Source organism: Sabethes cyaneus, chromosome 1, assembly GCF_943734655.1.
Source record: "Sabethes cyaneus chromosome 1, idSabCyanKW18_F2, whole genome shotgun sequence".
NCBI classification, from domain to species: domain Eukaryota; kingdom Metazoa; phylum Arthropoda; class Insecta; order Diptera; family Culicidae; genus Sabethes; species Sabethes cyaneus.
The window spans coordinates 87,025,988-87,042,385 of NC_071353.1; the positions used below are offsets into that span (position 1 = coordinate 87,025,988).

The 16,398-nt window shown below is 35.6% G+C and overlaps 1 protein-coding gene across 3 annotated transcripts in view; it reads right to left on the bottom strand.

Annotated features, from left to right (window-relative positions):
- LOC128745182 (integrator complex subunit 7) overlaps window positions 1-16,398 on the bottom strand; it is a 528,653-nt gene that overhangs the window by 116,272 nt on the left and 395,983 nt on the right. Inside the window, exon 12 of one of the 3 annotated variants that reach the window (XM_053842198.1) lies at window positions 14,537-14,622. The exons of the other annotated variants lie outside the window; for them this stretch is intronic. Coding sequence (XP_053698173.1) covers window positions 14,537-14,622 — 86 coding nt within the window. The remainder of the gene's footprint in view (window positions 1-14,536; window positions 14,623-16,398) is intronic. 3 annotated transcript variants of the gene reach the window in all.

The following is a 16,398-nucleotide window of genomic DNA, read 5'->3' on the forward strand; positions in this document are numbered from 1 at the left end:
TCGAACACAAGTTTTGTCTGGAAAGTCAATTTTAGGCTAGAAACCTTAATTTCCGCCTAAAATGGTCTCCTGGACCACTGTGCATTGGATACAGCAGCTTTATCTTCGCAACATCAAATTTCACTAATGGTAGATCCATGTTTTCTACCGTATAAACGTTATTCATGTCAAACCATTTGGCTTGTTCAGACGGCTCAGAAATATGGAATGACAACATCATCGAATTCTCCTCCTTGTGTGAAATCCCGTTGGTCCATCGATAATTAATGGAAGAAATTGGTCCTTGCAATCCAATTCTCTTAGCTACGGCGGCATCCATCATTGATAAAGAAGACCCTTCATCGTAAAGAGCGTATATCTCTGCGACTCCTCTTGGACCTCTAATTTTCACTTTTCCTACACGCAGCAATGTGTTCAGGCTTCTATCATTCACGTTGTACACATTCGACGTGTTAGCTTTCGTGTCAGCACGGCCAGACGTGGAACTTTTTGAAGGTTCATCGATATGCACCAATTCGTGGTGATTCTTCTTGGAAATAGTACACTGCTTTCCAGTTCTGCAGTTTCTTCTGGTGTAATCTGACTTAAGACAAATGTAGCATACCTTACAGGAATTCGACACCGATCGACGTTGAGGAACAGATAACTTTCTGAATTGTTCACATTTTTCCAGACTAATGTGTGACCTAGCAGAACACAGGGGACATTTTGTGGCACTTTCTTCATTATCGCGGCTGTTAACGTTGAGGACAATCGGTTTTGACTTCGCTTGGTAGCCTGTTTTCTTGAAGTTGAACACAGGATCGAGACTTGCAAGTTGGTTGTCCATTTCTTCCTCCAACCAACGAGACAAAATGTGGAAATCTATGATTATTCCTTCTTTCATCAAAGCTGCCTTGTGTCGCACCCACATCTGCTTACTAAAAGCAGGTAATTTGTCAGCCATGTGCGAAATTAATTCAGAATTCATCAAATAACTATCCGCTTTGACATTCTGCATTGCTGCTTTAGTTCCGATTACCGCATTGTAAAATGTGCGAAACGATTCAATGTTACCCTCCTTGACGTTTTCTAAATTCCTCAGTGCATCGAGTCTATTTGCTACAATCCACTCAATGCGGCCAAAATTCGATTTCAACATCCTCATAATCTGCTCTACATTCTCGTGGGACGAAAGCAACGCTTCTACTGCTTTACGCGCTTTCCCTTGTAGCGCCTTATTCAATCTTCTCAAGTTATCACGATCAGTGAGATTATACTCTTCAGTAGACGTTTTAAACTCGTTTTCGAAGATGGACCATTCCATAACATCTCCGGAAAACGACGGCAAACCTCTCAAATTTCGATTTTGCAGGGCTTTAAACGCTTGAGACAGTATTTCGTTAACACCAGGTTCAGTTAACGGCCTTTCATTATGTTGCGTTCTTTCGTGAAGCCACGGACGAATCGGACGAGCTGCTTCTGATTCGTGCAACCACTTCGTGACACGACTCGGCGCGCTTGTGTACACACTCGATTTGCTCGAGATGCTTCCGCTGCGGCTTGAGCAGCACTTTATCTCTCTAATCTTTATTTCTCGTTCACGCTTTCACTTCAGGTATTCCATTTTTCTTTGTTCCGTTTTTAACGCCAGATCTTGCTGAATCTGCAACGCAGCCAGTTGCTTTTCAGCCAGGATTCTATTCCTTTCCATTGAAACCTTCAGTTCATCTTCCTCGAGTTGATCCTCCAACTCCAGGGCTTTGAGTTGGTGATCATTATCGCTATCTTTGGAAAATTGGTTTCTAACTGAAAGTCTTTCAGGAGAAGCAGCACAGTGCACTGTACGGTGGGAACCAGGAATAGACTTGTTCTCCGTGGTGTTATCAACTGGGGCAAACAACATTTGTTCGGCGTGTGCTTCCGGTTCAAGATGCGGATTGTGCACTGGAGTACGAAATATACTGGATTGTTCTGGACGTTCAACGACAAAACTTTCAAAACGTGTCGGCAGGACACCTCGGTTTACTCGACTTGAGTGGCGAGGCGGATTTTCCATATAAACTGGCAGTGTGTATTCGAAGGACCAAAATGTAGCGTTTGCCTGGCGGCAAATGTCCTTGGCAATGCTCACCTGCGAAAGAAGGACCAAAATGTAGCCTTTGCCTGGTCGTAAATGTCCTAGGCAATGCTCACCTGCGGAAGAAGGTCCAAAATGTAGCCTTTGCCTGGTCGCAAATGTCCTAGGCAATGCTCACCTGCGGAAGAAGGACCAAAATGTAGCCTTTGCCTGGTCGCAAATGTCCTAGGCAATGCTCACCTGCGGAAGAAGTTCGATTCTTCCGTTATTTGCTGGGGAACTTCAAGGCCACAACTTGAAATCAACAGCACACTACTTCTTACCGAAATAATTTAAACAATTTTAACTATACTATAATTTATATTTAACTATTTGAAGATGTTGAAAGAAAAAACTTAAAGAATTCACGACTTTGAGAAAATTGCTTCTTGTCCAGGCTTCAGATCGTTCGAGAATGTGGAAAATTTTCATTTCGCCTACTGCGTTCACCAAACAACTTCCGTTGCCAAGGAAACCTGTTATTCCGGCGCCGGCATGGGGACGTTTACATTTTACGTACCAGTGTCGCCAACAGGAACTGTAGAAATTTGATTATAAAAATACCCTAATTTTGACCCCGAATTACTCGAACTAATAGACGGATACATTTTAAACATTCTACATTTGCTGCATAGACACCATTTTTTCATATGAAGAAACGAGAGAAAATTCCAGTTGGGGCCAATCGCGGCACACCTCACATGCTGCTAGATTCGTTTCTGTGATGTCGATTTATGCTGATCTATATTCCCAACAATTAAAGTATTAATGCATTGAATAATTATGACATTTTGCTTATAACAAGTTTAGTGAAGAATATACGTTAGATAAATAATGATTTGTAACTTTACAACAATATGGTATTCAAAAACCTACACGTGTTGTACAAAATACAACAGCGTGAGTAACCGAAGGTTAATAAAAATTGATGAAATTTTTTCAAGAAAGCTTTATTGATGTGAATCAAATAGAATGGCATTACAGGAAATTATGCATAGTTCAAAAACTTATAAACTAGACCTTTACTACGCAATGTATATGTTAAAGAATAATATTTCCTCTTACAACTTACTTTTACTTGCACTTACCCACATTAGTAACAACTTACTTAGCAATTTCATGAAAAAAGGATCTATCAAAATTCATAAGTGCTCCTATTTTGTTCAAATTTTGTAAACTTATTCAATTTCCAAAAATTTTATGTACTACGCAACGTTAACCAATAGATGACTTATGTTCCGAAGACGTGTCGATTTATATCTCAAATAGTAAGTAAGACCGTATAACAATGGTTTCTTTCACCATTGGGTGGAATGAATCAGGTTTTTATGTTAAACACGTCTTTTTCATATGTTACTCCAGTTGCCACTGTTTCTATAAAATTTGTAATAAACTTACAACTTATCCGAATACACTTTATTGATTCAACCTTTCGCTTTGGAGTTGTGGGTATTCTAAAAACCCGAATTAATCCACCTAGCGGCGTGATCTAGCCTTTCTACTGCCACAATAATCGTTATTCAATTTTTCAGGAACATCTATAATTAACGTAACGTAACTTTTGGTTCGACGCAAAACACTAAGCCACAAAAACAAGACGAAGTACCCAATTCAAAAAAAAAACTCATAACATGCCATGAGAGTTGACCAACATACTACAAATACACGACATCAATTCCATGCTGTATCATATAGCACCAACCGACGCTGAGGAAGATTGTTTGTACAAAGGCCAAGCTTGGTTCGGAGGCCGGGGGCCTCAAACATTTCTGTGCTCGACCACCGAGGGATACACCTTAGGACACACTTACACACACACACACACACACACACACACACACACACACACACACACACACACACACACACACACACACACACACACACACACACACACACACACACACACACACACACACACACACACACACACACACACACTCACACACACACACACACACACACACACACACACACACACTCACACACACACACACAAACACACACACACACACACACACACACACACACACACACACACACACACACACACACACACACACACACACACACACACACACACACACACACACACACACACACACACACACACACACACACACACACACACACACACACACACACACACACACACACACACACACACACACACACACACACACACACACACACACACACACACACACACACACACACACACACACACACACACACACACAGGTCTAGATTAAGTGATACAAACGCAATACTAAATCATATCAAATCGACAAATCATAAATTCGCGAAACTTATATCATTTGTTGCTCTTACGTAGGTACCTGAATAAATCTGTTGAAGATCGCAATTACCAGTCTTGTGATTCAATTTGCCAGGATATTCTACAATCTGCTGAAATCGGACCTGAACAAAGGAAGGGTAGGTTCCAATTCACCTCCCAACGGTAAGTGAGCATTGTGAAAAACATCATGTTGGATTCTCCTTACCCAAGTTTCATGTTCAAATTGATAAACAATAAGTAACATAACCCTTGCGGGCGAACCCAAGATAGTTCATGACGGGTTTTGCCCTTTTAAAGTTACATGGCTATGTAAAGCTATGTACGTTGGACTCACAACCAACAGACTAAAAACGAGATTATCTGGACACAAATCAGATACAAACAAATTAGACAAAATAACACAGATACAGGATCAAACCACAAGAGAAATACAACTAGCACAAGTGAAGGAAAAAACAGCGATGATTACACACTGCGTAAACACCAACCACCGATTCAATCTAGAACAAGCATCAATACTAGATCAAAGCAACAAACCAACACGACTACCCATATTGGAAGTTTGCCACATCATGACGACAGATAACATCAACAAACGCACCGACACGGAAGGAATAAATATATGTTACACAGCAATACTGAACACACTAAAACACAAAAATTATAAACCTCTCACACAGACAAACACAAATTAGCACGTACATAAATGATTAACGCTACACACAAACAGAATAAAAACAGCGAATAGGCAATACAATAGGAAAAATCAAACCAAGAGTTAAAATATCGTGATCAAAAACAGCTACAAATGAGTGAACTTGTGACACAATTAACATATTTTAGACATTATAGACAAACGAGTGAGTTTACATAATATCAATTACTACAATATTCATGACTATACAATACTTACCAGACCATTATACATCCAAACTCAAAGACAGACAACACTATAGGCTAAATGTTACTAGACAAAGACGGTTTAAACTTTGTAAGTCATACCACAAATTACAAGATAGATCACAAATGACTAATAAGACATATTGTAGAAGCCCTGAAGAAGATCTAAACCAAAGATCGAAACGTTGGCGTAAATAAAACAAATCGTCCACTGAATTTAAAGACTGAACAGCCAATTCTCCAACCTATTATCATCACAGTCGGAAAAACTCCCAATAATCGCAAAATGGCTAGCATCACAAATAATGGTTTCTACAAACAAATTGCAAACACTTATGGTCCCGATACATTAAAAACGTTCAAACTATACGCAAACTCAAATACCAAATTAGCCAGTATGATCTCTAGAAAAGAGTTCCTCATTCAATGTAGGAAACATGGCGTAATCCCAAACCACATAAAACAATCCTTCAGATGCATTTTTGCATTATTCGTCGAACAAAGCCCATATACAGCAAAACTACAAAAGATAACCGGCAAGTTCCAAAAATCCTTGCTAAATATCGAAATACGGCATACCTTCCATTCGATCAACCAGCTACATAAACAATGTTCGCAACAAAAACAGCTGATAATGCAACAAACGAGCTCCGCTACATACAACAACTTTCTCTTATTGGAAGAGACAAGCTATCACGCAAAGCTCAGCAGTAAACAAACCCGGATCAACCAAAAACTCAGGTCACTAATTTCCGCTGGCACTAAAACTCAAGCCAATCCAACATTCAACTCCAAAGCAGTTTTGAATGCAACCAGCATAACTATACCACCAGATATGGAAACGCTACTAAGCCTAGGACCGAAATTCATTGTTTAACCCAGTCGAATACCCAAAACAACATATTTCCATCTCATAGCGGACATCGAAGATATATTGAAGCACAGCCCAGATAAACAGAAACAGGATACGACAAGAGCCAGATTGGTAAACATCATAATGAACCATATACACAGTCAAAACAGTACACAACAGATACCGGCAACAGCAAAATACTGCAATAATGCACTTAAAACCACCAAACAGTTTATGGAAAACCACCCGAACATCAGTGTCCTACAATCCGATAAAGGCAATAAAACGGTTATTATGTTGACCGACGAATACGAAACCAAAATGCAGCAACTACTCGAAGATGATACCACGTACGTAAAACTAATCAGAGATCCAACCACAAAACTACAAAACACAAACAACAACTTTGTACAACGACTGTTAAATCTCGAACTGATCGAAAAACACATTGCAAAGCTGTTAAAATGCAACACACTTAATAAAAAGCACCGAATTCGGTAAAATTTTACCGAAATCTAAACAGCTGAACGTTCGGTAAAAATTTCGATGGTGCCAATCGACGTTTACAGATCATTAGTAATGTTTGGTGTAATAAAAAATTTTACCGAACGTTCAGCTGTTTAGATTTCGGTAAATTTTACCGAATCGTTTAAGTGTGAACACCGCTATGTGTCCCAAAATTTATGGACAACCAAAAGCTCATAAAGCTAATCTGCCTCTGCGACCGGTCGTCCCCAACAGGACAGCTCCAAATTATCAACTATCAAAATACATCGCCAACATACTCAAAACAGCAATAGACAACACACACAACATCAATAGCTCGTATGAATTCTGTGAATACATCAACAGTTTTACAGCGCCTCCTGCACATGTAATGGTGTCATTCGACGTCACATCATTATTTACCAATATACCAAGAGAATTAGTGAGGAAAGCTATACACACAAGTTGGCCTGAAATAAGTAAACACACCAACATCAATCTAAATCTATTCTGGGAAATGATTGACTATTGCATGGATGCCAGTTATTTTCAATTCCGACGACAGTACTACCAGCAAGTGAGGGGTACTGCTTTGTCGCCCATCCTGGCAGATTGGGTAATGAATGCACTGTTAGACCAGGTTATAGAAAATATTAATATTCCCATTCCAATTTTAAAAACCCGATTTAATCCACCTAGTGGTGAAAGGAACCTTTGTTATACGGTCTTACTTGCTATTTGAGATAGAAATCGACACGGCTTCGGAACATAATTCATCTATTGGTTATCGTTACGCAGTGCGTTGGTTTACATAAAATTTTTGAAAATGGAATAAGTTTACAAAATTTGATCAAAATAAGAACACTTTTAAATTTTGATAGATCCTTTTTTCATGAAATTGCTGAGTAAGGATAAGTAAGTTATTATTAATCTGTTGTTATTAATCTGAGTAAGTGCAAATAAAAGTAAGTTGTAAGAGGAAATTTTATTCTTTAACATATACATTGTCTAGTAAAGGTCTAGTTTATAGGTTTTTGAACTATGCATAGTTTCCTATAATGCTATTCCACAGAGAACAGACATCCATTCACGAACAATTTTTTTGGGAATTGTTGGATAAAATTTCAAATTAAAATCACCTAATATGCTAGCGTCACCACCACTATAGTTTCCCAACTAAATGATTCTTTTGATTTGCACACTGACAACCTTTGGCTCCTCAGGCGCTAGTTTATATGGACTATAAGCGTTATGCTAGCGCCAGAAGCTAGCTGTTGTGAGTTTAGTGTAGAATTTTATGCGCCTTCAGCGACATCATCACTATAGTTTCCCAACTAATTTGACATAAGTTTTATCCAAGTGGGGACCTTTTGCTTGGATGTCTGTTCTCTGTGGCTATTCTATTTGAATCACATCAGTAGAGTTTTCTTGTATAATTTTCATCAATTGTTATTAACTTTCGGTTACTCACGCTGTTGTATTTGATACAACACGTGTAGGTTTTCCAACGCCATATTGTTATAAAGTTACAAAACGTTGTTTAACTAACGTATATTCTTCAACAAACTTATTGTGCGCAAAATGTCATAATTATTCAATGCATTAATGATTTAAACTGTTTGGAAAATGTATGCAGCATAACTATCAGCAAATGTAAAATGTTTAAAATGTATCCGTCTGCTGGTAGTCGAGTAATTCGGAGTCAAAATTGGGGCATTCTTTATAATCAAAGTTCTACAGTTCCTAAACAAGCAAACATACAGGTATACTATTTTCAGCAAAGTTGTGTATTTTTATTATTTGTACAATTTTGTAGTACATATAAAAGTTATACAACAATTACAAAAAGAGCAAAAATAGAAAAACTGATTTTACAAATTCATATACAATAAATAAGATTTTTCTATCTTCGCTGCAGAGATAGAAGGTTGCAGTCTTCAACAAAATTTCTTGTAATAATATGTTCTATAACTTTGTAGAACACATCAATGTGTTATATTGACACTGAAGAAAAATAATTTTTTTATTTCACTTTTAGGGGGATTAATCAAAATTTAAATTCTACCAGACGATAGAGCTTTCAATTTCAAGAAACTCTTACAATGGTTTAATAAACTTAAAACCAAGTTTTCCCAGTCAAAACTCCCTTGCACACGTTTTCTTTGGTTTGGGACTATTTTGCGCGCGAGTAACTGTATTACAAAAGTTGGCGCGAGTGTTCGAGGGTTAATATCTTTTGACCGGTAAAACCAATTCTTATGAAATTTTGCATATATATTCGTAGTGTGAAAACCTCTCGTTTGGTATTAAAATAATTGAAATTAGGTAAATTTTCTTCGTTAAATTCATTCTAAATTATTGTTAATTTTGGTGTGGTGTATACGGTTGCTCATAACTTTCAAATTAAACGTCCAATCAAAAAATCATTCAATAGTGATCTATTAGGATATATTATCTTTCAAATGAGATTAATTGCGCATAAATCGGTTTGGCCATCTCTAAGAAACAGGCGATAATTATTACGTTGTCAAAACAGGTTTTTTAAGGATAACTTTTAAACTACTTGTTTGTTTTCAATAAAAAAATCCTGAACAATTTAGCTTTAATAAGGGCTTTCATTTGATACTAAGATCGTTGTAATCGGTCATGTAGTTCCGGAGAAACCCGTGTCACGTATTTTTCACATTTTTGCCTATAACTTTTAAACGAAACGTCGTATCACGAAACAACTCAATAGTGATCTACTAGACAATAATACCTTTCAAACAAAAGTAATAGCGAACGATTCGGTTCAGCCATCTCTGAGAAACAGGCGATAGAAAAAATCATTACATACATACACACACACACACACACACACACACACACACACACACACACACACACACACACACACACACACACACACACACACACACACACACACACACACACACACACACACACACAGACATTGCTCAAATCGTCGAACCCTATCGATTGGTATATGTGACTTGGCCCTCCGGGCCTCGGATCAATTTCGTGTTTTTCCACCAATTTTTAAACCTTTGTTATAGTATAACAAAGGTAAAAAGTACGTAGACGATCTATTTTTATTAATACCAAGCCACGAAATACAAAACGTACTAAACAGCTTTAATAATTACCACCCAAAAATACAGTTCACAGTTGAAGTAGAAGTGAATAGACAGCTACCATTCTTAGACATGCTAATTACCAGAAATAACAACCAAACATTTGGTACAGAATGGTACAAAAAACCGATAGCTTCTGGACGCTTTATTAATTTCCACTCAATGCATCCAATGTATCAAAAAATAAATACAGCGTACAACTTGATATCAAGAGTCAACAAGTTAACAACAATAAAAACTCAAACAGATATAAACAAGACAATAATAGAAGAGCTAAAGCAAAATGACTATCCGATACGACTCATAAATAGATTAATTAACAGATACCCTAAAAATGTAATAACAGACGAAACTGAGAATGACAACAAAATATACAAATCAATACCATATATAAACGAATTAACACCAAAGATAACAAAACTAATTGAAAAGACTAGTGAATATACAAATATCAAAATAGCACATTATAACAACTACACAATCGACTGGCTTTACCGTACCACAAAAGGAAAACAGGACAAATTACAAAAACACAATATAATATACGGCATTAACTGCCAAGAGTGTAAAGCTATGTACGTTGGACTCACAACCAACAGACTAAAACGAGATTATCTGGACACAAATCAGATACAAACAAATTAGACAAAATAACACAGATACAGGATCAAACCACAAGAGAAATACAACTAGCACAAGTGAAGGAAAAAACAGCGATGATTACACACTGCGTAAACACCAACCACCGATTCAATCTAGAACAAGCATCAATACTAGATCAAAGCAACAAACCAACACGACTACCCATATTGGAAGTTTGCCACATCATGACGACAGATAACATCAACAAACGCACCGACACGGAAGGAATAAATATATGTTACACAGCAATACTGAACACACTAAAACATAAAAATTATAAACCTCTCACACAGACAAACACAAATTAGCACGTACATAAATGATTAACGCTACACACAAACAGAATAAAAACAGCGAATAGGCAATACAATAGGAAAAATCAAACCAAGAATTAAAATATCGTGATCAAAAACAGCTACAAATGAGTGAACTTGTGACACAATTAACATATTTTAGACATTATAGACAAACGAGTGAGTTTACATAATATCAATTACTACAATATTCATGACTATACAATACTTACCAGACCATTATACATCCAAACTCAAAGACAGACAACACTATAGGCTAAATGTTACTAGACAAAGACGGTTTAAACTTTGTAAGTCATACCACAAATTACAAGATAGATCACAAATAACTAATAAGACATATTGTAGAAGCCCTGAAGAAGATCTAAACCAAAGATCGAAACGTTGGCGTAAATAAAACAAATCGTCCACTGAATTTAAAGACTGAACAGTCAATTCTCCAACCTATCTATAATTAACTTTACTATATTTTTAAATATCCGTTACGTATTCCTCAGAATCCTTATTTGGCAGTAAAATTCACAACGTATTGTGTAGAATAATTATATTTTCTTTCCTTGGGTGCAGAAATACTTGTAAGCGCCATTTATGTTACTTGATGAACACCTTATTTAGATTTACAATATTTACGTGATTTATAGAAAAATAACGTAAACACAAAAGATAATTTTTACAGACTTGAATGAATATATATATGACACATTCCGCCGTGACGTTACAACGTTTTGACTTTTCTTTGCACAGTATTTATGTTTTAGCTGGGAAAATCGTTGAGAAACCCCCAAATATTATTATATATTTGGAAAGAGCATAAAATTTCCTATTAAAAGTGAACAAATTAATAGCATTTGCTTTGCCCAGATTGTTTTGGAAAGCAAATATGTAGCGTGACGTTACAACGCGCCAGAAATACGTCTTTTGGTTCTTCTGTCAAAAAACATGAAAATTCTGCTCCCCATCAAATTTTATCTAAAGATTTTCTTCTATGATTTGATAAGAGATGAATACTGAACAACTTTAAGCTAATTTTAAGAAACTTTGTTGGATAGTGAAGATTTATATTTCGTACATGAAAAAAGTTTTAGTGCCAAACTCTTAGGGACACCCTTAAAAATAGTTTTTTTTCTTCGATCTAGCTCTTTAATAACGCTTCGTATGGCTTGAAAATGTTCTAATAAATTGGTAATCTAATTAAATTGCACATTTTTGTCGAAAATAGTAGGCTCTATCTTTTTCCCTTTAGAAGCTATTACTGGCTTTTTTATTTTTACATGTACTCTTTAATGTACTGTACCTCGGGGAAAAGCAGCTATAAACAGTTAATCTCACTTGTTTTTTGTGAGTCAATTTATGCTGTATTCCACCATGTACAATATAGGACAGAACACTGAGGAATATCTAAAAAAAGGTATTATGAAGGCAACCGTAGGTGAACATGTCGAAATGAAAGAAACAAGGGATAGCTCCTAAAGGGAAAAAGATAGAGCTCTAGTATCTTCGACGAAAATGTGCAATTTAATTTGATTATCAATTTATTAGAACATCTAAAAGGTGTACGAAGCGTTATTAAAGAGCTAGATCGAAAACCCTGTTTTTGAGGGTGTCCCTAAGAGTTTGGCTCTATAACTTTTTTCATGTAAGAAATAGAAATTTTTAGCGTTCAATGAAGTTTCTTGAAATTAGTTTTTCTTCAAATGTTCTGTAGACGGCTATCATTTCTGATTTAAAATAGAGAAAATATTTTTTGTATCTGCTTGAGGACACCCTAATGTCCGAATATTTTTTCACCACTAGCAAGTGCTTTTAAAATGAAGAAACTTTTCTGAAGCAACTTTTATGCAATGCCTTAAGGTTTCGATGTTATTACTTATGTCTCACTTGTTTTGAATCCGTCCGGCTGACCGCCGTGACGTTACAACGCGAGCTTCAATCAGTTGTAACTTAGGTTCTACTTTACTTATCTCCATTCTTTAGGCATCGTTTTAAAGGTATTTTTGAGTACAAAGAGCATACGGATTATTAGATTGTTCGAATTTGTACTTTTCTGCGAAAGCGAAAAAGTACGCCTTTTTCGTGACGTTACAACGCATGAAAATGGCCCTATTTCATCCACTTGAAATACAAAATAACTGCAAAATTACATCCAAACTATTTTTGGAATGGATTCAGCATATATTCCTTTGTAAGTTGGTCGAAAACAAGTGATATTATGAAAAGTTTTAGCGCACTGTAGCAGCATTTTCAAAAATATCACGAAAAATCATTTATTTCTTGTAAATTTCATTTATTTTCGATACACGTTTTATATAACTTCCGAAAATGCTAGAATACCAGTGACGGCAGTTTTGAAAGGTTCATACATTGCCAAATCATGGAAAAATAATCAACAATGCAAAAAGCATGTTTTATAAAATGTCTGATTGGTATACCGGCCCGCGGAATGTGTCATATATATATATATATATATATATATATATATATATATATATATATATATTTTTTTTTTTTTTTTTTTTCTCTTTATTATCGAGATTTTCAGCCGTGGGGCATATATATATATATATATATATATATATATATATATATATATATATATATATATATATATATATATATATATATATATATATATATATATATATATATATATATATATATATATATATACATTTTATAAAACATGCTTTTTGCATTGTTGATTATTTTTCCATGATTTGGCAATGTATGAACCTTTCAAAACTGCCGTCACTGGTATTCTAGCATTTTCGGAAGTTATATAAAACGTGTATCGAAAATAAATGAAATTTACAAGAAATAAATGATTTTTCGTGATATTTTTGAAAATGCTGCTACAGTGCGCTAAAACTTTTCATAATATCACTTGTTTTCGACCAACTTACAAATATATATATATATATATATATATATATATATATATATATATATATATATATATATATATATATATATATATATATATATATAATTAGAAATTAACCCTCTAACGGGTCTACAGACGGCCTTAACTTTCGGGCTTCAGAGCCACATACGAAACTTGTTTTGAATTGACAATATGAAATATGTGTTCATAGCAGATTTTTTGATATCTTGATATTAATACCATGCGCTCAAAAGTTAGCATCTTTGAAAAACAAGAGTTCAGAAAAATTATTATTATATTTCGCTTTTGAAGAAAAAGGATATCTACAACAAAATGATTAATCTCAAAATTTTACTACTAGTTTGCTTGGCTTTAATTTTGCAATATATCTGAATAAGAAAAAATAACTGAATAGAGCATTAGATATGAAAAAGAGAAATTGGACTTTTTCTTAGCTGGCGCTCCTTTAGGTAATTATTTTTGAATGAAAATCAAAACTTAAGCTTCATTTGAATGTTCTTTCATGAAAAGATAGTCATTAGCTTGATCGCATCGTTTTTACAATGTTAGAGGGTTGGGAAAACAAGATAAGGTCGAAAAATAGTGCAAAAGCTGCGCCATACTCAAGCATGGGAAATATGATCGATATGATTTCCAGTGCTTGTCATTTTTGATTTTTTTTATTAAAACATTATACATGACATAAGACAACGGTCCTTTAAAATGTCACTAACGAAAACAAATCTTACAAAATTACTACCGTGCAACGTTTACTTCCTATTTTTCATATAACATTTCTAAGCTCTAGTACATATCTATTGATTGAAAAGAGCATCTATTGATGCGCAAAATTTGTTTGAAATTTGTATAAATTTATTTGGAAAAATCAACTCACTAGTATTTTTAATCCTTTACACCACTATACCTACATGCTTAAATTAACTGCTTTTCTTCGCTTTTTGCTTTTCTTGTACAATTGTGAGTAACAGCAAGTAAAGAAAATGACAATTGAAATCTGAAATCAAACAAAAGAAAAAATTTTTCGATTGAATTCCACTATTTAATATTTATTTGCAACAAATCAGTTCGGTTTCAGCTACCGAGAGAGAAGCATCTATCTTGCTATTTTTCTTAAGGCTCTAACCGATTTTTTTTCTTTTAGACGTTATAACTATTTTTGTGAGTGGCAGTTGGAATAAAAAGGACCATATCGGATGACAGGACGTTTGGAGATGACGGAGGATTCGGGTGGCGGAGAGCTATCCTTGGCCTTTGGGTCTAGGTTTAACGTTTTGAACACGGATCAACAGGAATTGGACTGGACACAGGGCAATAGGAACAATCGAGGAAACAAAGGAAACAAAAGAACAGCAGTTCGTTCAGCGTACCGAGAAAACCCATTTACAAAACAATTAGGAGTGGACACAACCCCTGCTAGCAATGGACCGCGATACTTAATTTTGAGGCGAAGAGAAGAAGGAATGTCGATGGCCACTGTCTCCCCGTTTTTCATTAGAAAGCCTATGGATAGTATCACCCTCAATGTTACGATCAGCCGAACAAAGGAAGGAGGATTGCTACTAAAAACCACAGATAGACAGCAAGCAGTAAAACTAGTGAAGCAGACTGTATTAGGCACAATCAATGTCGAAATAGTGGAGCACCCGACATTGAACACAACTCGCGGAACCACCTTTTGTCCAGATCTAAATATGCACACAGACGAAGAAATTACCAAAGAGTTAAAACACGCCCACGTAGTTGAAGTCAAATGAATTAAGCGTCGACGTGGTGAAAATTTTGAGGATTCAGGAGCTTTCATTCTGACCTTCAATCTGGGAACTCTCCCCAGTTCTATCGATGCTAGCATTCATGTATGCAAAGTTAGACAGTATATTCCACTACCCCCACTACGTTGCATGAACTGCCTTAAGTTCGGCCATAAGCGAGATGTATGCAAAAGGAACCAGATATGTGCCAGCTGTGCTCACTTATACCATGATGGAACTGAATGCCAACAGGGAAGAAAATGTGTTGTTTGCCGAGGTGAACACCATGCCTTATCAAAGAATTGCCCAGTGTACAGTCAACCAAAAAAGTATTCGGACAGCAGCGCATAAAATTTTCTTTTAGAAATTTTGCACAGTATTTTTGCAAAGAATGGTAACACATATTTTTTAAAATAATGTTTAACTAAAGCATATTTAGATGCACAACAAAAATTCGGGGAAAAGCTTTCCGTTTTGAAGATAGGGTACATATAGTTTGAATTCCTCAAAAATGCAGCCAAAAAAGTATTCGGACAGTTAACTATTAGTTGAAACAAATGTCCTTTCTCGCTCATCTACTACCTCATAGGACCATTTACAATCTTGAAGACCTGTTTTAATCTGTTTGGGATAAAATTAACAATTTTTCAAATATCCCTCTGTGAATTGCTGACCATTTTTTTACAAGAGCTCGATTTAAGTCATTGTGATAAGAAATCGAATGATTTCTCATTTAGAAATAAAATTATCTAAAAAGATGTTCAAAAGGGTTCAAATCTAGACTGAATGTTGATGTTTCGATAGCTCTAGGACAATTGTATGGTGCCTACCGCTTACAATTATCGACAGTATGTTTAGATTCAACATCCCGGTACAATATGTATGTACCACACAATTACAATTTTGCTTTAATTTCACCTAAAATTATCCAGATAGTTGAGTTTACATTTAGTTCTATCCAAAAATATATATCTTTGGTGCCTCGGAGCTTTCCAAGTACCCCAACAAGGTATGACATCAAC